The sequence below is a fragment of the Lissotriton helveticus genome, chromosome 2_1 (genome assembly GCF_964261635.1).
Source record: "Lissotriton helveticus chromosome 2_1, aLisHel1.1, whole genome shotgun sequence".
In the NCBI taxonomy this organism is placed as follows: domain Eukaryota; kingdom Metazoa; phylum Chordata; class Amphibia; order Caudata; family Salamandridae; genus Lissotriton; species Lissotriton helveticus.
Window position 1 is genome coordinate 1655667440 of NC_136059.1, and position 20798 is coordinate 1655688237.

At 43.8% G+C, this 20798-nt stretch overlaps 1 protein-coding gene across 2 annotated transcripts in view; it reads right to left on the reverse strand.

The window, feature by feature from the left end:
• The window catches only part of ARHGEF38 (Rho guanine nucleotide exchange factor 38), a 352819-nt gene that overhangs the window by 33971 nt on the left and 298050 nt on the right, over nucleotides 1-20798 (reverse strand). For both annotated transcript variants that reach the window (XR_013607166.1, XM_078676618.1), the window contains 4 exons: nucleotides 14230-14334; nucleotides 11123-11245; nucleotides 359-679; nucleotides 13-153 (listed from right to left, as the gene is read on the reverse strand). Coding sequence is in view for 1 of the 2 variants with exons in the window: in XM_078676618.1 (XP_078532744.1) it covers nucleotides 13-153; nucleotides 359-679; nucleotides 11123-11245; nucleotides 14230-14334 (690 nt within the window). In the remaining variant the exon portion in view is untranslated. The remainder of the gene's footprint in view (nucleotides 1-12; nucleotides 154-358; nucleotides 680-11122; nucleotides 11246-14229; nucleotides 14335-20798) is intronic.

Sequence of the window (20798 nt, forward strand, 5' to 3'; positions counted from 1 at the left end):
CTACCAACTTACTGTGATAGGGGTGATCTTCTTCTTTTCGAAGCTCAGCTTTCGTTCTATGAATGTTGCACTGCTGTTGTCTTTGAAAAAGTTCAGATTGTGAAGTTCTTCCATCACCTGAGTCTGGACTTCGTTGATATTGGTGGGTAGAGGCTGAAATATACACAAGATCATGATTGGCGATAAGCCAACTTGTCATTCCAGGCAAATCTACTACTTATTTGCTTTTTTGTATTTGAATGTAATTTTGTGCAGGAAAATATAGATAACTTAGAGGGCAATGCATAGCATCAACTCATCATGTCTAGTGGTCAACAGATGGATTTCGACCAGCACCGAACCTGGAATAAATACTTACCAGCATTGGCACCTTGGGACGCGAGGTGGACTGCAGAGCTGTGCGCATGAGGTCCCTCAAGAGAGAAACAAAGCAGTGCAGGCAGTTATGTAAAATGGTCCTGGCGGCTGTATTGAACACCTGAAGCTCCTCCACCAGCTGTGTATTGAGAGCCTCAAAATCTTTCCTAGACAAATCCAGCGCCTCGCCAGAAGACTTCTGTGGGTGGCTTTTGTAGTCCAGCAGTTTGTCGTAGCGTTTCTGAATAAGCTTCTGCGGGCCTGGAAACATGGCCTGTAGCGTGGTGAGTGGCGTCCAGACCATCCGGTCCATCTGGAGTCTCTGGTGGGTTACAAGTCAGAAGAAATGATCAATTAGCACAACTGCATAGGATACAGGTCCCACTGTATTGACAGACAAAGTTTAATTACAAAAGGATGTTTTGCCGGGGCAACTCTCTGCTCTTGTATGCATACAGAGGCAGGGACCAACATAGATTACAAAGCTTTTTTCACTTCACTAGTCACAACCCCTACTTTTACAATGATCAGTTTTCAAAGAGATTTTGTTATGCGGTGGAATTAACATCTGGGCATTCTAAACCTTTACATATCATTTTTAAAGTGGATAGAGCCTTCCGCCTCAGGCAGTCTCTTAACACATTTTGTCTCAGAAACTGCTCAGAGTCAACAGGGAATACAAACAGGTCTTTCCCTTTTCACCATTGTTCCTAAATGACCATGTCGCATGTATATTATACCGAGTTAGTGTTCTGTAAATTCCATGTTAAACTTAAATAATTAGTACGAAATTAACTTACTTAATGGTTGCAAAAAAACAGAACACAATCATATACAATCCATAATGTACCCATCCGCGTGTCACTATTGGCTTCCCTCTGTACAAAGACACAGTCCTGAAACTTTACACACTAAAATGTGCATAGCCGTCCTTGGAACGCACTACTGTCTTCAACAGCTTAAACTCAATGAGCTTCAAAAATTGTGACAAGACTGTTTAGCCCATTCGTGAACAGCTCCTTTTTTCTAGACAATACTTTTCCTTTCACTTCTTCGTTATCTACACACAGTCTTGCTCTACCAGACAGCACAAACTGAGGTAAAAGCTGGACTATCACCCAGAAGCTCATACAGGGCTTCACCTGCAGTATCCGAAGTGCCAGCCTAGAAGCACAGACTTTCATGTACCTTCTCTTTCACTTTTCTTCCCATCATTGACATTTATAGGCACACCATAAGCCTATGACTGAGAGCCTCTGAAAGTCTATTTGTTTTCAGAAGATAGATCTTCTTTTTTTGTTCAGACACACTTTTCCTCTCGCACCGCTTCGTGGTGGTGGGGTTTTCTTGCCCACCACTATTCCTCAGTCTTACATCAGGAATACCTTTTCTTCTGAATACGTTTTAATTAAAACAATCACTTCCATTCTGGTAACGGCCGTTACACTCCTGGTCCCCAACGACTTCAGAGATCAACAAACAACGAAACAAATTGAGAAACCCTCTTGAACCATAAAAGGACCCATTTGTCCACTCTGCACATCAATCTCAAACATCCTTTTTCCACATATTTTTCCATTGTCTTTCAGCTGTAACCTACTCTCAATTTTTGGGATTCGTTTTGGCGATTTCTAGTGAACATTGGTGTACTCTCTAGAAAAACTTCAATCTCACTGAATTTCCTGCATTAAAAGACCACATCCATACATAACTCATTTTTGACCATCTAAGAGTTTTCTCACAAACGTCTCCTCTTCAGCCATCGAAGCAAAAAACATCCTTCTCTAATGGACACTTGTCCCAGTGTTTGCCAGTCACTGCCCCCTCCACGACAGTGCACACCAGCATCATGTCTTGCTCGCTCTCCTCCTTTCTTCATCCCAGGTCAGTTATATTTACAACTATTCTTCCTTGCAATTTTAAACTCAGGATACATGCTCCACTATAAAGTCTGGCTGCCATCGTGTGACTCAACAGCCATTCATACTTCGGGTCCTTGAGATGCTGATGGTCAGTTCCAACATTAGATTTGACACAGCATGTCAGTCCTAAATGTGAAAAAGCACATCAATGCCAGGTCCTCCTTCTTAGTACCTGAATGTTTTATTCACACCAAATCAAGGAGCTGGAAGCAAAGGCAATGATGGTGTTTTCAGATTCAAGGTTTGTTCCCAACTGGAAACTCCAAACAAGTATGAGATCTCATAAGTGGAGATGTTGCATGTAAATCCAGGGTTACACCATTGCAAACTGGGAACCTTGTATATACTTTTTGCCTTCCTACGCCCCTCTACACAACCCTCATTCCATCTGAATTCCACCCCTTTCTTAATTACCTAATTTACACAGGCTGTCAACTTTTAAGGAATGCATGCAAAATTTGGCGAAACGTAGAAATTACAATTCCAAAAAATGGTAAATTACTTTCTGGAACTGGTGTTTTTCTCTGGTGGCCTTGGATCTTTCTTTAGGTCTCACATCCTTTAATTCGGGAAATACCACGTTTAGAAAGTTGGTGTTGTCTTACTTTAGTAATTTGGTGCCTGCTGCCTTGTCTGATCAGTCTGGGGTGGGTGACATCTGGGCTTTGTGTACTCCCACTAGACAGCCACACACAAAGGGATTTAGATGTGACTTGACTTGATGGGCCATCATGGGATGATGGGAGGGAGGAGCTAGACTCAGCTTCACTTACACCTCAATAGGCTGTGTCCTGTCACCACATAAAGGGCTAAATACCCCCTTGTAGTGAGCCTGGAGCCAGGACAGGAAGAGAGGACCTCTGTGCACTTTAAAGACCTGTCTTTGTAGTCTCCCCACCACAAAGTCCAAACTGGGTATACGTACTTGACCTCTGACACCATCACTTCAGTACACTTCTGAACCAGTGAAGACTACCAGGAATAAGTAGTGCTGTTCTGCTAAAGGACTGCCACACTGCTTGACTGCTACTCTGCTGGACTGCTGCTGCCTGCTGTTACCCTTCCTGGGTGAAGAGGACGGGACCTGCATCACTTGAACCCAGAGTGACTCCAAGGGCTAGCTGACCCTCCTGATCTGAAGTCAGGGACCCAAAAGACTTCCAACATACCTGCTTCTGCACATGAACTCTGCCATGTGCGAGTCTGCCCTGCCAAGTGATGTCACCCCAAACCTGCCCCTTGGAAGTGGGCCTAAGGTGCTTGCTTTATCAAACCCACGCATCTTCTGTCAAACTGGTGCGTTGCCGGCATTGTGTGGACCAGAACTAGCGCATCACCTCTGCTGCGTGGATCTGCCTAACGCATCGCCTTCAGAACCACCAATGCATGACTCTCTGCCCGGCACAAGGTCTTCGTATCTCCGTGGATGGCTTCTTCGACGACGAACCTTCGCATCGCAACTCATTGGAGCGGACACATCGCTGCTTCTGCGTGGATCAGGACTGGTGCATTGCCGCCACTGCATAGATCACCACCAACACATCTCTACGGCTGCACCCTGCATCTTCTTCCTCAGCGCAGCCAGGATTAAGAATCTTTTTTTCAGCAGGCATCACTGGGTCCCTGTATCCGGCCCGTGCTCCATCGCGGTCAGACGGAACTTTTGATTCTTTTCCCGGTCCGGCACGAATGGATATCCCAAATAAGCCCTTATTTCTTCTAAGCGCTTATCTACAGTTTTTTCTTTCAAAATTCATATGTTATTGGATTTTATTTCGTTTTGGTCTTTTATTTTTAAATTAAATTAAGTTCTATTTTTCTAACATTTATGTGGGGCTTTCACGTTTTACTGTTTAAAGTGTTGCACAAATACTTTACACTTTGCCTCTAAGTTAAGCCTGACTGCTCTGTGCCAAGCTACCAGATGGTGAGCACAGATTAATTTAGGGTGTGCTTGCTTCGTACCCCGACTAGGACTGTGGCTGCTGCTTTTCTAGGGCTCATGACCCAGTCAAACTACAACCCAATTTCTAACAGATTGCTTCTGTTTCCACTAATAGGCATTTGGAAAACCACAGACCATGGTAAATCTGCCATATCCATAGTTGAAAGATTACCTCTGTATTGCCCTCTGAAAAACTCAGATATGGAAACATGGCGGAAATGGTGGAAAAAAGGTCAAAGGTCTTTCCCATGCAGCCAAACTCCAAGGGACAGGGAATATGAGTACTCAAGAGTGGGTGTCCACATTAGATGTATATTTACAGGGCCTGTACATATTGATGGACATTCTTTCAGGATGAAGGGACGTGTGAAAATGAGGCAGTGAAGTCTACTTACAAATGTTCCTATTTTAGTGAAAACGCTGCAACAGATTTTTTTTTTTTTTTTTTTTTTTTTAACAAATGAAGCGTTTGTGTGATCTCTAAAGATGGCCCCCAATGGAAACCTTTTCAAATAAGTCAACATTTCAAATGATCACCATGCCAATTCTTATTGCTAGTTGCATGTTTGCGCATGCCTCATGATACATGTGTAGCTGGCAATACTGAAATAATAATTCTTTAAAGAAAAAGATTCCAAGGTGGTGGGCAAGGTCCACGCATGGCTAGGACTCCTGTCTGCCATTTTTAGGACTCGCTAGAGCCAGTACATGAGCTTGTCTGGCGAGACATTTAGTGAGTGGCTTTTAAAAGTGCCACCAGAGGCTATTGCTGGCCACAAGCTTGCGGTTACGCGAGCGCAGCCGCCAGCTTTCAGCCCCTGATCGCGATTGTGATCAGTTACACTTTCGCACGCACACACACAACTCCCGCTTCTCCCACACCACAGATCGCCTCTTGCGGCCCCTCGCGTGTGTCCAATGCTTGCTTCTCATGTCTAAGGTTCAATCACCTCATGTTTAATGACCTTCACAAAGACGTAAGGGACCAATAATAATGAAAATTACCGATAGGTAACTGGGCATTCAATGAACTGAAAGCCTCCAAACCTCTCTCGCTTCAACTGACAAACTCTGACAGTAAAACTGAACCCCTCCATGATGGCCTCCTCATTGGGTCACATAAGATATTATTTTCTCGATTTGGCCTTTTTCTATCTCAGCCATTTGTAGTCTACAGGTGAAATATGTTCCTCTTCACGCCCAGGTAAGTGGAAAAGTCATCACGTGATCCCTATAGAAATTTCTTCTGGCTCCATCTTGGGCTTGAAACGAACGACGGTCACATTCGCACGGTCTTGTATTTACTTTGCTCAAGGACAACGCTGTCAAAACGATAAAAATATTCCATTGTGTGATACTGGTTATAATAATAGTTTTGTAATTAGGTGAAATACTAAAATATGACAATATAAATATTTCATCAATACCTTTCTTACAATACTAAAATATATTCATTTTAAAGATCTCTGATCAATTATAACATCTTATAGGAAATGTTTTATAATCTTTTGATATCTTCATCGATCCCTATTTCATTCACTACAAATGGCACCGTTTAAAGATGGCCGCTAGGTCTCCCAGTATCCCGAGGTGGCACGACCCGTTTCTGTGATAACGCCTGCGCCTATCTCCCAGGAGACACGCCGGATGCCATGCCTCTGCCTTCCCTGGCCCGCCTCTCATATCAGCTGCTCAATGTTGCTCTGACTGTAAGTGTTGGGGTACGGCAGGGGTAAGTAGAGCTGCACCGGGGGCTGTAGGGGGAGACATAGAATACCCAGTCGGGGGGGGGGGGCGCTCCCGTAGCCCCAGGGGCCCTGACATGGGTGTCCTGTGCCTCCGCTGAGGGGGCTTCATTATTGTGACATTCCCCAACCCTGGGCCCATAGCTGGGGTACTTCACCCTGATGTCCCTGGGGTGGGAGAAGGGCTTCGAGCTCTGGGGTCCTGCCTGCTTCAGATCCGGGCCCCCAATGGAGGCTGTAGCAGCAGCAGAACTCAGACAAAGCTGTTGATCTTGGCCTTGGTTGGTGACGCTAAAAACAGAACAGTGCAAAAAGGCAGTTCAAACAAATAACTGCCAAAAAAGGGCCAACTTGTTTCAGCCAATCGACCTTAGAATCTTAGAATGAATATATAGGGTTGGAATCAATACAACCTGTAGTACAGATCCTCTGCATCAAGGAATGCAGATGGCATCCAGCTTGACCGGGGACTGGACCTCACCTCACCTGGACCATGCTCAGGATTAAACGAGGCCCCACTCTCTCAGTTGTGGCATCGAGGACTATCTGAGTCTAGGGGGAGGTCCAGTCCCCGGTCAAGCTGGATGCCATCTGCATTCCTTGATGCGGAGGATCTGTACTACAGGTTGTATTGATTCCAACCCTATATATACTCATTCTATTTCTGATTAGCACTTTATTTTCACTGATTAGTATTTGTATATGCAGTAGCAACTTTAGAGAGCAGAGGCCCTGAAGAAAGCCTTGGGATTCTAAGCCTGATTGGCTGAAACATGTTGGCCCTTTTTTGGCAGCTATTTGTTTGAACTGCCTTTTTGCACTGTTCTGTTTTTAGCGTAGGGGTTGTGTCTACATCTTAATAAAAGGTTCTTTATTTTCTGGCCACAGCACACTATTTTAATTCACCACACATTTGTTTGTTTTGCACTGCACTTTATGGCAATCAACTATTTAGTTGCTCTTTGCGTTTTCCAAAGTGATTTTGGATTCGCCCACGACTTCTGGATTGGTGGTCTCTATGATCAAGAGACATACCATCTCAATAACTGGTTGACCAAATGATAAGAATGATCACAATGATAAGTTGATGGCTATCCAGATAAATTGGGCTGAATCTTTCCACACGGTATGTAACGTTTACAACGAAATATTTACAACGCACTACCATTACAACGCAGGTATTACCACGCATACCATTACAACGCATTGCGCTGGGGGGCGCTCTAGGATAGGGAATAAGTTTAATTTTCTATCCAACACCTTCCCTAGTGTCCACAGGGACTGGAGTTGGAATAGAAAATTATACTTACCACTATCCAGCACCTCTAAGCGCTATGCGTTGTAATGGTATGCGCGGTAAAAACCGCGTTGTAAAGGTATGCGTGGTAAAAGTATGCGTTGTAACGTCATACATCCTTCCACATATCACTATAAAGGTTCTTTTCCATTTGTTAGTTCTTCTTTTCGCTTGTCTGCTTGGTAACTTAGGTACCACTTTACCCTTGCGAAAGTGCAGCTTGTGTGCCAGAGTTCTGGCTTTTAGACCCCAGGTTTGTTGTGTTGTTTATAAGTGAGTATTTGGGGATGTGAACCTAGGCTGGTCTATAAAAAATATTTCCCTTTGACCCTCTTCCTCCTGGTTTGTTATAACATGTGATATTATAGAACAAAATGTCCGATGCGCTGCTCCCCCATCCTATGTCGATGGTACTGCTGGGAAAGGATGTGTCACAGGGCCGGACTGGCCAGCCGGGCAAGCGGGCAATCCCCCGGGAGGCCGGAGCTCCTGGAGGCCGGTTTTGACGCACAGAGGCTGGTTTCGGCACCCGGGCGTCCGTTCTGGTCTTCGGAAGTTGTGGTGCGGCTTATGCGGTCCCATAGCATCTTTCAATTGCTGCCCGTTTTATTTGTTTGGAGTTGTTTTAGGACGCACAAACACCCTGCACATATGCTCCAAAAGCAGCTACCTTGGCGCTTCTCTTCATTAAATGTGTGCTCAGAAAACAGAAAAATTACGACAAAAAGCAGATGGCAGGTAAAACAGTCCGACTCCGGCACTCATTGTGCCTCAGTTAGGTATGTGACTCAATCATATAGGCAGGCATTAGTGCTAGCACATTCCTGGCTAGGGGGGACTCAGGGCGTTGGGGGTGCTCGGGTAGGTTTTCCTGCCAGTACAGTGAAGAGTGCATGCGAGCCGAGCTTTAAAACGAAATAAAAATCCTTTGATTTGAAGCACTTGCGGTCAGTCGCAGTAGGCTCTGGCTGCTCCAGCCTCCCACAGTGCAGCAGAAGGGGCTCTCACTGCTGGCCTGGTGGTCTCACTAAGGACTATGAGAGCGCTTTGAGAGCTGCAGGTGCATACTACCAGCTAGCTCTCTGTAGAGCAAAAATACACCGGCAGTCCATGCTGGTTCAGGCACATTTGTGCAGCATTTCTCCCACTTGTATGAAAGGCCACTCCACAATGGAAACAGGCCTCTCATATGTGTGGAGGTCTCTGAGCAGACAGACCTCAGGGCTTTCTTCTGTTCCCTTGAGCAGAACTGACCTTTTCCCTTGTGGCCTGGTACACCATTTTCATAATTTTTTCCCAACATTTCTTGGTAGAAATACTCCCCAAACCCCACCTTGTTTCGTGGGGTTTGGGGAGTATTTCTCACAAGAAATACCTGGGAGAGTTGAGCTCGCTCATTGTGTTTACTTGCTGCAGGCAATATGGGGGCTGGTCTGACAAAAATGTCCAGGGCTGCTTTTGGTTCCCAGTCCGGCCCTGATGTGTCATCTGGTACTGAGCATAGTTGTTGAGTTTTATGTGGACCTGTGCATTACTGAAATGCCAAAAAAGCTACATATTACAAAAATGAGGACGAAATGCTCCTGGCAAGACAAACACAAGAATAGGGAAAAAAGCCATTGAACTATGAGCGGACAACTGAGATAGACAAAATAAGTCATGCAATCAAGAGCAAGAATTTGACCCAAAGTCAATTCCAAGTTTGTGTTATGTATTAGAAACAATATGTCTGGCTACAGACGGCTAAAGTAATTTGTAGAGGACCTAAAAATGTGGCAGTGGCACATTCAACATGACCTAAAAACTTAATCAGAGTGCCACTGGTCAAGTACACAAAACTCTGCACTTTAGAAATCAAATGTAAAGTCTCTGACAACACAAACAAATTAAATTACTTAGTACCCGGCATGCTACCACTAATCCATCAGCCCCCAAATTAACATTTTAAGTACCTAACATGGTACATCTTTTATGTTTGTAATAACCTCTGGCTCTTCACAAAAACGTATGTAGCCACTCTCATCCTGAAGATGTGTGGAATATATCAGAAGGATAAAATTAACCTGAGATTAGTATGGAACATCTTCTATCTGCTGGCAGTGGCCAGCTCAGGCTACACCCTCTGCTATGGTAAGGTGACTGAGCAGACCACAAAGGCTGCTCAATCACTGCTCTTCTCAAGGCTTTCCTACAGATCTTCAGTCTACAAGGAGTTAAAAAGTAGGCTTCTCCTTTCCGTATTGTAGATTAAAAAATTCTTCTGGTGACAAAATACTCCCTGAAGACCATTACTTCAGGAACTGTGCAAACCCATGCCCTCATAATTTCCAGATCAGTATAGTGATACACCACATTCATGCTTAGCACTGAGCTCGGTGCATAAGAATCAGCACATATAGAATGCCACAAGTTGCCATTGAAGGATGTGCAGAGGAAGAATGATCAGCATCATGATGCTTCACGTTCAAGCACATCACTGTGTTGAGAATATATGTCAGGATATGGAGAGCGTTCTAGTGACAGGCTGGGCATGTATTACAAGTCAGCAGCCCCACTGAAGTGCTCTACAAGCTCACTGCCTTCTTAAGTGCATGCAGCAACCACCAACACATGCTGAATATTAATGTCACATCAACACCCCTACACATTTCACCACCACCCTTCTTGGCCAGCTGAATGCCAGTGGTAGGCGCTAATGAAGGAAAAGAACCAGAATCCTTAGGGGAAAGGTGGAGCTCGAAATAAAACCATACTCTCAACTAGCAGAAATCCAGACTCGAGCACCATGAATGCTCGAAGAGTCAATAAAGTGACATGGCCCAAAGAAACAATATATTATCTACTTACAATTCTCATGAGCCTCTTCCCAATTTCGCCCAGCACTACTTGGGAGAGTGCAAAGCTCCAGCAACCAGACCAATCCTAAACTTCTGCAGACAAAACCAACTGATAAAATATAGTTGCCCAGGAAGCAATTGTGTTCTAACCTTAGGTATGAGGGTGCCAGCTTAATCCAAGGCCTTTCACACAACAGAAGGAATCTCATTCAATAGAAGAACACCCTAATACTGCTGCTCAGGATCGCCAAATAGCAGATCACCAGATACCCAAATACCAAAGCAATAAACAATGCCATGGATCTAACACTCAAAGACATAACAATGCACAGAAAGATCTATAGGCTACGCTCATTTTTGCATAGAGCATGAAACGGTTGTCACGTGCTCAGTTGCTCTGGAAAGCTTCATGCTTGACTAACTCATAAAATAGAACATGTACAATTGTTGTCAAAGACACAATAAAATAAAAAATGATGCCTGGCATCACTGGAAAATGTTAAGACGCTGTCATCATATTTGTTTCTTGAACAGAATTCCTTGTGAAATTCGGCTCAATCGGATTTGCAATATTTTACGAAACTCAAATAATATAATCTGTCTTAATTTAAATCAGATAATTATTTGCCTCCTGTGTTTCCAATACCTCAATACATAATTCCACTTTTCAAATAAAATTTCGACTGCTTCAGCTATCGACATTCCAAATTTAGACCACCGATTCTGCTTTTTACTGGTATTTATCTCTTCATTCTTTCACTGCCCTTCTCATCTTGTGCATGGACTACAGGAAATGGAATATGAATATTTCCCATCCGCACGAGTCGGTGAGAGAACTTTTGTCAGTCGCCAGACACTCCAAGTAGGCTCCTCAACGCACACAGTCTGCCTCCTACTCCAAGCATTAGAAAATGAAAAGACTACAAAATATGATCCATTTAGACAATAAAATACGGTTGGCACTCGTTAGCAACTCTGTCACTTTGATAGTTCCTTAATGGAGTTCAAAATACACTTACAAAATCTTCATAAGCATGCCCAGATGTGTTGCCTGTGATGGGCGCACCGTTCTTCTCACCATCTTTATTCTGGATTAGACCTTGAACTTCAGTTATATTTTGAGCAGACAATGGCATGGCATCCTAGAAATATAAAATTAACCCACAACTGTGTGAAAATATAAAATTCGGAAACAACTATGGAAAAAATCACATAGGACATTTGTTTTCCCCACAACAGATGTTTATTAAATTTCAAAATCAAGAACATGGTGAAGCATCGCACCACAGTGAAAACATCAACAATTCTGCAGTTGTTCTCCCCAGGTCTCACCCCAAGCTGTGAGTTGGGCGTCCTGATCCCTCACATTATCAAAACTATTTTCCGTCAACAACCAACGCCTATTTAAGCATAATTTATCTTGATACTAATTCGAGCAAAAAAACACAAATCTTTCACTTCACTGTAAGGGTCCCAGTGTACATACATTGCCCAGATATTTCTGAGAACAATGTTGGTGAGGCCCATTTTAGATAGTCCGCCAGTGACTTCCAGACTGCGCGGAACCTCTCGTGTTCACCTCTAATGACATGTGAGCAACTCCACAGCTGTTCAGATCCACAATTGTTTCAACCAATCGTTTGGTGCAGCTGGTGAGGTATTTATTCAACTACTCACAGCTGTTGCATTGCAACACATGCTCAATATAGGACCTGTCACCTCCAGTTCACTTGACCCCACACCTTTCATTGTTACCTGGAGTACTGTTACTTGAGGCTCAGCGGGAATCTGGTAGCCCAAAGTTCTACTGATATGACTCAACTTTTCATTCCACAGCATTTGTAGTTTTTGGGAGGCCCAACAGTATACACAATCTGTCTACCCTGCATCCAGCTTCTCCCATCTGAATTTGGAAACATCATGCTACATTTTCTTGGGGCTATATACCAGTTATACATGACTTTATATAGAGATTCACCTTTATGTACACACCATCTGGGTTTTGTAATACTGACCACAACACCTGCCAAAGAGTTCTAGATCTACAGCAGTGGTTAATTTGTGAAAAAAAGTGCGAGGGCTCTCCTCAGGAGGCAGCTTGCACCAGCCCATTGCTTCTATTGCAGCCACCTATGACAGAAGTAACTACTAACCATGAAATCCTACAAGTGGGGAAAGGATGTGGCGTAACGCAAATAACTTCCGATTTTGGAGCGGGGGAACCAGGGGGCATTTTATCAAGGGTGGCGATAGTGATTTTTTGCCGCTTTAGCGGCCGTTTTTTGCCGCTTTAGCGGCCGTTTTCGGCCGCTAGGCGGCGATAATTCTATCGCCCTATTAGCAAGCTGCCGCTAACAGCAGTTAGCGACATCTTTTAGGTGATAGCGAGCGGTTTGGAGCCCGCTTTGCATGTTAGCGATATTTATCGCTAATGACATGCAAAGTGGGTGTACCCAAACTGTAAGCGACTGAAAACAGTCGCTAACATCGCTATCGCCTATTAGCAAGGCAGGATTAGCGATGGAAATATTCGCGCTAAGCGCAAATATCTCCAAATACTAACACCTGCCCAGACCAGTTCTTAGCCATGTTATCCAATGGGAGGTGGATAACATGGCTAAGAGCATTTCATCGCTAATCCGTGAATATCGCTGTATTCTCAGCGATATTCACGCATTTCCCCGGAAAATTTATCGTTTGGAGATAAACATTGCTAATAGCACGTTATCTCAGCGATAAATTCCGGCGATGCTCAGCGATAAAAAAATCGTTGCTAAGCCTATTTAACGATAAATATCGCTACTTGTTGGTAATATGCCCCCAGGTTCTTGTCTCGGCATAGGCTCAACATCCTGGGATTCTGGCAAATCGCGTAATTCTTTTCTTTTTTAACAAGTGCCAGAGGATTTCATCTTCAATTAATGGGACAAGTCCACCAGAAATGTTCAATCTCCTCCCTTTCCCTGTCTAAGATGGTCTTCCAGGAGGGAGGATGTAAAATCTTGATTGCAGTGTATAGGAGTATATCTATGCACATTTTAAAGATTTCAAAAAGATTTATGCTCTCCCTACTTGGAATGCCATTGTCTTCAGGAGAATAGTTTAAAAGAGGTTACAGTTATTTGTTGCAAATATAGGGCATGCATCCCATTTATGAGTTGTTGGTTCCATGTGCCCATGCATTTGCTGCACAGAAGCGGTCAGTGAGTTCATCTACATGGCAGAGGGTTCACCCCAGGACACGCTGTGAAGGTTTGCCACATACCTCCCCAATCTTTTTTGGGTAAATGAAATGCTAGAGCAATAGTATCCCCTTAACCACAAAAATCAGAACTGTGATTTTTGTGGTTAAGGGGATACTATTGCTCTGGTGTTGAACCTCATTTCCCTTGACAGTCTTAAGGGGTACCTCTCTTTTCCTATACATAGATGAAATGCTAGCCTCTACAAGTGTGAATACATTACCAGAACCCAAGCATCCTCGCGGAGGCCTGCAGGTTCATCTCAAAGGGCTTCTGCTAGTTGTGCATGAGAAAATAACATCTATGTTGCTTGGTCTGCAGAGTTTACACTTGTGAACCTCAAGCGGATTTGAAAGAGATCCAAGATCCTTTTACCATGAAGTCCACGACTGAACCCTTATGGGTAGATGCCAAGCGCCACCTCAAAGTCACATACACATTCACGGAGGTGGTCCCTCACAACATTGTGTTGCAGGTATTCGGTCTACTCCTCTGTGACCAGGTTTTTGTAGCACATGCTTCGATAATGCAAGCATGTACTGAGCCTAAGAGTATTCCCCAACTGGCAGAGGACAAATTAAAGGATAAATTAGGTCTCGCCACAATTGAACACTTTTTGTAAGGATGTGATGTTCTGAATTATATCAAACTGTACCATCACTGAAACACTGAAGACCTAATACATGGTTACTCCAACAAGTGAGAGAAGAGATCTGGTCCATCACCCAGACTACCTACAATCACAACAACAATAACAAAACTATGTCATCACGCATAAATGTTAAAGCATATTTCAGCACTGGTATTTTAGCTGATATTAGGCTGAACTCCCATTCTGACAGAAAGTCTCCAGTCATACTTTAAAAATATATGTATGTACCCACCTTCATATGTTGAATGGTATAGGAAATATTCTTTACGCAAAGTCTCACAGCCTTTTCCAAGCTTCTAAACATTTTTTCTTCTTTGTCAAATATTTTGTCCTTTACCTAAAATACAGGTGTGTATATATATTAAAAACAATTACTAGCACAGATAGTAAATGTAAGAAAATAAAAGCACTATAAAGCATACATGTCCCTTGACAGCATGTGTTTCATACTAAAATGAAGATTAAAGGACTCGCCATTGGTTAGCACAATATGTGGCTGAATAGCCCCGCAGTTTACCCTCAGCTTAAGCCTCAGTAGCTGAGGTACTGAGCAGCAAGTCTTACGCAGAGGAATAAGTGTTAAGCATTTAAACAGCATCAAAAAGAAGTGGGAAGGGTGTGCCCAGACGTGGGTCTCGTGCTGACTGTGCCACTGGATTTAAGATAGCGTGGCTGATGAAGGGTGATACCCCGAAACCCGCCCCAGGATACTTGTTTCTGGTCCCGGAAGGACTCGGCCTGGCAGTTCAGGCTGGACTGTTCCTATGGGGAGCAGGGTCGAACCTGATTTGTATATGGCTGGGTCCAAACTGGCGTGGCGTGGTGAGCAAAATAATTATGGATTAAACCCAGATCTGTGACTTGGGTTTAATTTGTTCAGCATTCCGTCCTTCATTTTTTTTTGTTGCATAAATTGGTTTATTGAATTTTAAACTTTTCAAGCACCATTGATAATCAAACGTATGTTGACATTTAAAGAGAATTCACAAAGCGGATATTATCATATAAGCATTGCACAGGTAGCTTTTTGTGTACACAAAGCATTTTGGAGTGCCAAGTATAAGAGGGTATTAAAACTGACAAATGAAACATAAGGGTAAAGCCCCATTGATTCTACATTATAGGGGAACAGCATCATTGCGATGTAACGGTGCTCTCCCAGACACATCCCTTCCCGTAACTGCACCTTAATCACACACTAAGATTGTATGACGCCAACCATTATTGTTTGAATAATCATGTTTTAACTTGGACATGTCTATGAGGTGCACAGTGTTTGGGGCCTTGCAGATTTCCCAGGCTGAAATCACCTTTTCATGATGCCTAAGTCACTCTGTACCATTGCTTTGCTCATACATCTTGTCTGCCCCTGAGAGGGGTTCCTGTGCTCCCAAATTCTCCTGCCATGTCTGCGGTAGTCTGTTAGTATTGCATCCCATGATGCTACCAATAGCAAGGCAGGCAATCCTATAGTGCCTTTGCGATAGAGTGCCACGCTTTCCGCTTGGGCCCAGCATGTTAAGGATTGGAACCAGGCCTTCGTAGCTGGGGTTCAGGGGGTTTCCAGTGATACGTAATTAATGGCTTGTCTACAATGAGTCCTAGGTCTTTGAAACAGATTGTTACTTTATATTTTTAGGCCTCTGGTAGAGACCCAAAAGGCATACCTCCCAGGTCCACTCTGTCGTGCGACCACTACACTGGGCTAAGAGCTTTGTCAGTGTTTCCCAATAAGGGCCTAATGCAGTACAGGCCCATAGCATATGTAGAAGATCACCTCCCACCAGCCTGCATTTGGGGCACTGAGCGTCATCACAGCTGAAGTTTTGATTCATCTTAGCTGGTGTCATGTAAGCTCTGTGTGTTATGAAATACTGAATAAGACGAAATCTGGCATTCCGAGGAATATGCATGGGCCCTTCTAGAATAGCCTCCCATTCCCATTCGGTGCTTGGTCGCTGTAGATCTGTGTCCCAGAGGGCTTTAAGTGATACCTGCGGGATAGCTGCATGTGTCTGTAGTGATTCTGATACCTATCTGTTGAGGTTCACCCAGCGCCCTGTACATACAGGTATTGAATTGTCCAGTGCGTCATTGGCTCTTAAATATGCCATCCCATAATGCCTGCTGCGTCAGCGTGTGAAGTAGAAATTGACCGTGCGGCAGGCTGTAGTCTTCGACCTACAAATATCAAATGGTAGCAACTGCTTATCGTGGTATAAGTCCCCTAGGGTTTGGATTCCCGCCTCTTCCCATGAGCGGCGCTCTGTCACAGTGATTGCTCGACGCTGTCTAGGCATACCAAGCAGAGGTCGGGAGAGCACGAACGGGGTGACAGTTTTTGTGATTCTGAGGATAAGACAGAAACATGCATAGGCCACTCTCACCAACAGCTGGGTAGGTGCCCCACCTGCCCTTCCAGGGTGAAATAGTGTTATGATATGAGGGCTGGTGTAGCCTGTTTGCCGCTGTAGCGGTTTCTTCGAGGTGGAGATCACTGATCCACCTGGCCACTCACTGCAGCTGCGTCGCCAAATAGTAATGCTCCATGTCGGGCATGTCTAGCCCTCCTCGGTTAGTTGGTAGGTATAGCTTAGCCAGTGCTACCCTACTATGTGTGCCCTGCCATTCGAATTCCTGCATGTCATGTTCAAACATACAGAAAAGTGCTGGCTTAACATATAGGGGTAAGTTGGTGAAGTGGTAGAGTAGCCTTGGGAGCACCACCATTTTCAGGAGGGTAATTCGGCCCATGATGGCCAGGGGAAGGGTACACCAGAATGTCATCTGCGACCTGACTGCTGACATAGCGCGTATGAGGTTTCTCTCCAAAAGGTCCTTCTGCTCTTGGTAGATTCAAAGCCTCAGGTATCGAAATGTTGCCTGCTACCAGTGTATTTGTGTGTTGTTGAGCAAAATCGTCGGGTCAGGAGTTTATTCAGCGTAGGAGTACAGGCATGACTTTCCCCAGTTTAATCGAAGCCCTTATAGGGAGGCGAACTTCAACAGCAGTCTTTCTATTGTTTCGCATGGCTTCCTAATATCCCAGAGATATATTAACCGGTCATAAGCATAGAGGGAGACCGCATGTATGCCGTCTCCCAAGGGGATGCCCCAGTTTTCTTTTGTCTTACGCAGAGACTCGGCCAGCGGCTCAATGGCCAGTGAAAACAATAGCGGGGAGAGCGGGCTGCCCTGCTGTGTGCCGCACTCAATTGGGATTGACTGAGATATATATATGGGCCTGTCTTGATTCTGGCAGTAGGCTGAGTATACAGCAGTCTCACCAGACTTAGGAAGTTGGCACCCAAGTCATACTTGCCTACCGCCGCAAATAGAAAATCCCATTCCAGCGCATGTAAATGTAAATGTCCAGTATTTGTAAAGCGCAAACAATTACCCGAAGGTGTCAAGGCGCTGGGGGCCGTCGGGAAGATTAAGCAAGCTATTGCCCAGAGTTACATGTTGCTGGGCAGACCCCTGCCGCCGGAGACAGGGATCGAACCGTGATCCCCAGCGTCAGTCGCCCTGGCCGCTGTGCCACACCTCTTCCAAAAAAAAGCGTATCAAACGCTTTCTCCAGGTTGAGCACTAGGCAGCCCGAGTGCGTGAAGTACTCCATTAAGTAGTGAGCTACTCTGAAGAAGCGTCTCAGGTTCAGTGACATACAATGTGCGGGAACTAACCCGTTTTGATCTGCATGCACTAGGTGCGGCACTATTGGGGCCAGCTGGCTTGCTAGTATTTTGGCTAGTATCTTGTAGTCCATATTTAATAATGCTAATGGACGATACAAGCCTATTAGTTCTTTATTTCTATCTGACTTAGGCAGCGAGACACGTAAGGATTCACGAAGTGTCGCCGGTAGTATGGATGCAAGCTGCAGCATTCCCTCCTTCATGTGTTCTTTTAGTTTTTATCTCAACAATATGGCAGCCCTCCCCTGATGCTTCACTTCGGCCCTCCAAATTAGGCTTCACAATTGAAGCCTGCCTTTTGGGGCTAACACCCAAGTGGCTTCCTGCAGGAGGAAGGGGACACCTCCCTGGCCCGCAATCCCTCATTGTTCTCTTTCCGGAGAGCAATTACTAAGTCTCTCCAGGAGGACAGAAAGCAGGTTCTAAGTGTGCCCCGAAAGGCACAGGCGTTTTAAAGGCAATAAAGTGGCAGTTTTGCTAAAGCTGCACACTGCAACAAGTTACATTAATTTTGACTTGAGATACAACTTGAACTTAATGTAATGTGTTTTTTGATACTTTGGAGTGCCCACTTTGGTCGTATCATTCAGAAGTTAGCACAAATGAGAGATCAGCATGCAACCCTGTACTCGCCAATTGGGTTGCCAGTGTTTCCACCGTAAAAACGGTTGTTTCACCTGTTTTACTGTCAGGACATGTAAAGTACATGTCCTGACTGTGTCATATGTTGCACCTTGCCTTTAGGGCTCAGTAAGCCAGCCAGAGACTTGCACACAGGTACAGGGGAAGCAGTGGCTTTGCCGATCCGTTTAATGGCTAAGTCGGTCTAGAAGTGCAGGACTGCTCTACCAGTCTGCATTGGCAGACTGGGGTGGACTTGTTTTACTTATGGACCCTCCAGGGTGGCAGAATCAGTGCTGCAAGCCCTGGGGTATTCCACTAACTTACGGGCCCTGGGTACCATTTATTAGAGACTTGCAGGTAAGTTCGCCATTTCCAATTCGGTACAGCCAATTCGACATATATTTTAGGGTCGGGGAACTTGCATGGAGGTCACTTCACTCTCAAAGTTGAAAAACAAGCAGCATTAATCGAAAACTTTGGGGGTAACCATGCAAAAAGAGGCATGTTAATATAATACTGCAACATACTATGATCATATGTCATTTAGTATTAAACAAACGCTCCAGATCAAGGCTAATAATAATGAGAAAACAAAGGCAATATGAATAAATATGTAAGATTAGACATGCATGTTGATAAAAGCCAGTTAGGTAAACAAATAACATGGTCAGTGAAATAAAAAATACAGCTTTTTAACATCATTCACCTTAAATAGCACATGAAGAATAATTCAGGTCAACTAATTAGCAATTCCATAATACAGGTAACATGTCACTTCCGGTGATATTTGCAGCATTCTTTTAACAACATTGATCAATCATAGAACAGTGAAGGGAAACCGGTAATAGATAAATTGGAGCATCTAGGAAATTAAATTATCCATGAAAAATATCCCTAGCCTGGCAAAATGTCAACGAAATCGTCTCTCCACTCCTCCTTTCACTAGGTAAACTGACTAAAGGAGATAATGAAGATAAATGTTTAAATTACTCACTACAAATAAAACTGAAACTTTACTAATTTTTTCCAAAGGGTTTCTTCCTAGGCCTATCAAAAGTGCTTTGTCGTCCCATCAAATGCTTCTTGCTTACTCAATTTAGAAGTGTCCCAAGAAAAACAATATTAAGTTGCAGCTTGGAAAGTAGTTAGAACAATATTCTTCGGAGGATGTTTGAAGTCCGAAATAAAAACACAAGGAACACATTCTCTTCGGTCAGTAGGGCAAAATACATTTTTTGTGGATTGTTTTTGGTTGACCCTTGCAAAGATGCCGTCACAGACGATCTACAAAATTCAGAAGAAAATGATCTGGTTAATTGTATAAGAAGGATCAGAGTCATGGGGTAGGGTTGGGTTTTTAAAGGCATTCCTTAGATCTGAAAATGAAAGCATCTTCGATGATAAAGAGGAAAATTTCTTCTTGAGTGTAAGGAATAATTGTAAATCCCGGAAAGGTTAGTCAGTATAAAGAAAGATAAATAAATATCAGGCTGCAGTTACATTCTATCTGTGCTCCTCGTCCGAAGCGCAGAGATACTCCTTCGAGAGTCGATTCTGGCGCTATACAAACAAACAAACAAATAAATAAAGATGCCTTTGAATACAGCCTATAGCCCGCTGCCCTGAGCCGCAGGCGAGGGCCTTTAGCAACATGTATAGCGCGAGGCAGGAGGGCTATAAGGCTATTCGAACATTCCACCCATGAAAATGGGAGAAACATGAGTACAAACATTGGATGTTGGGGCAGAACACTTATACCAGCCCTTATACGCCCTAACGCTCTCCCTTGTCAAATTGAGCTCCCGACATTCCAGTGTCTAACACATTTAATAAACTTTAGTAGCTTTCATTTTTGGCCGAAAGATGGTATTTTTAGGTTAAAGAAATAGGATTACGGGTCACTTGTAGTGTAAACAACTTAAGAATCTCTTTAGAGAGATTTAATGTTTGGATGGGCGAAATATTTTGGAGACTTATTTTTAATGGAATCCCCCCCTAATGGTTGATAATGCACAAACAATCATGGCTGGCAGGAAGGGCAATGTGGGAGGCATAGCAACCCTTTTCATAAAAGGACTGATGCTAGCATTTAGTTTTCAAACTCAGAAAAGGAGACAGCTGACCGTTGATGTAACTAGAGAACTTACATTTAGGTGTTTTTAAATGAACTGTGAAAAAAAATCGAATTAGCTGCAGGCTGCAAGCAGAGGTTAGAAATAGCCTAATTAGGCCTGGCACTTATCAGATAACATTCAGGTCACGTTAGATTCTAAAATATGGGATTATAGTTAAATGGTGAGAATGCTGAATATCATAGAACAATCCTTATGGATGAGACAAATGGGGGAAATATAAATAAATATCCACAATTATTTCCTATTTGATGGCTGATCACTGGACTCTTTTATTAAAGGGATTCATTTAAAGCATTTATTCAGGGGCCTTTTAATGAGCTAAATTATAAGGATAACATATAATC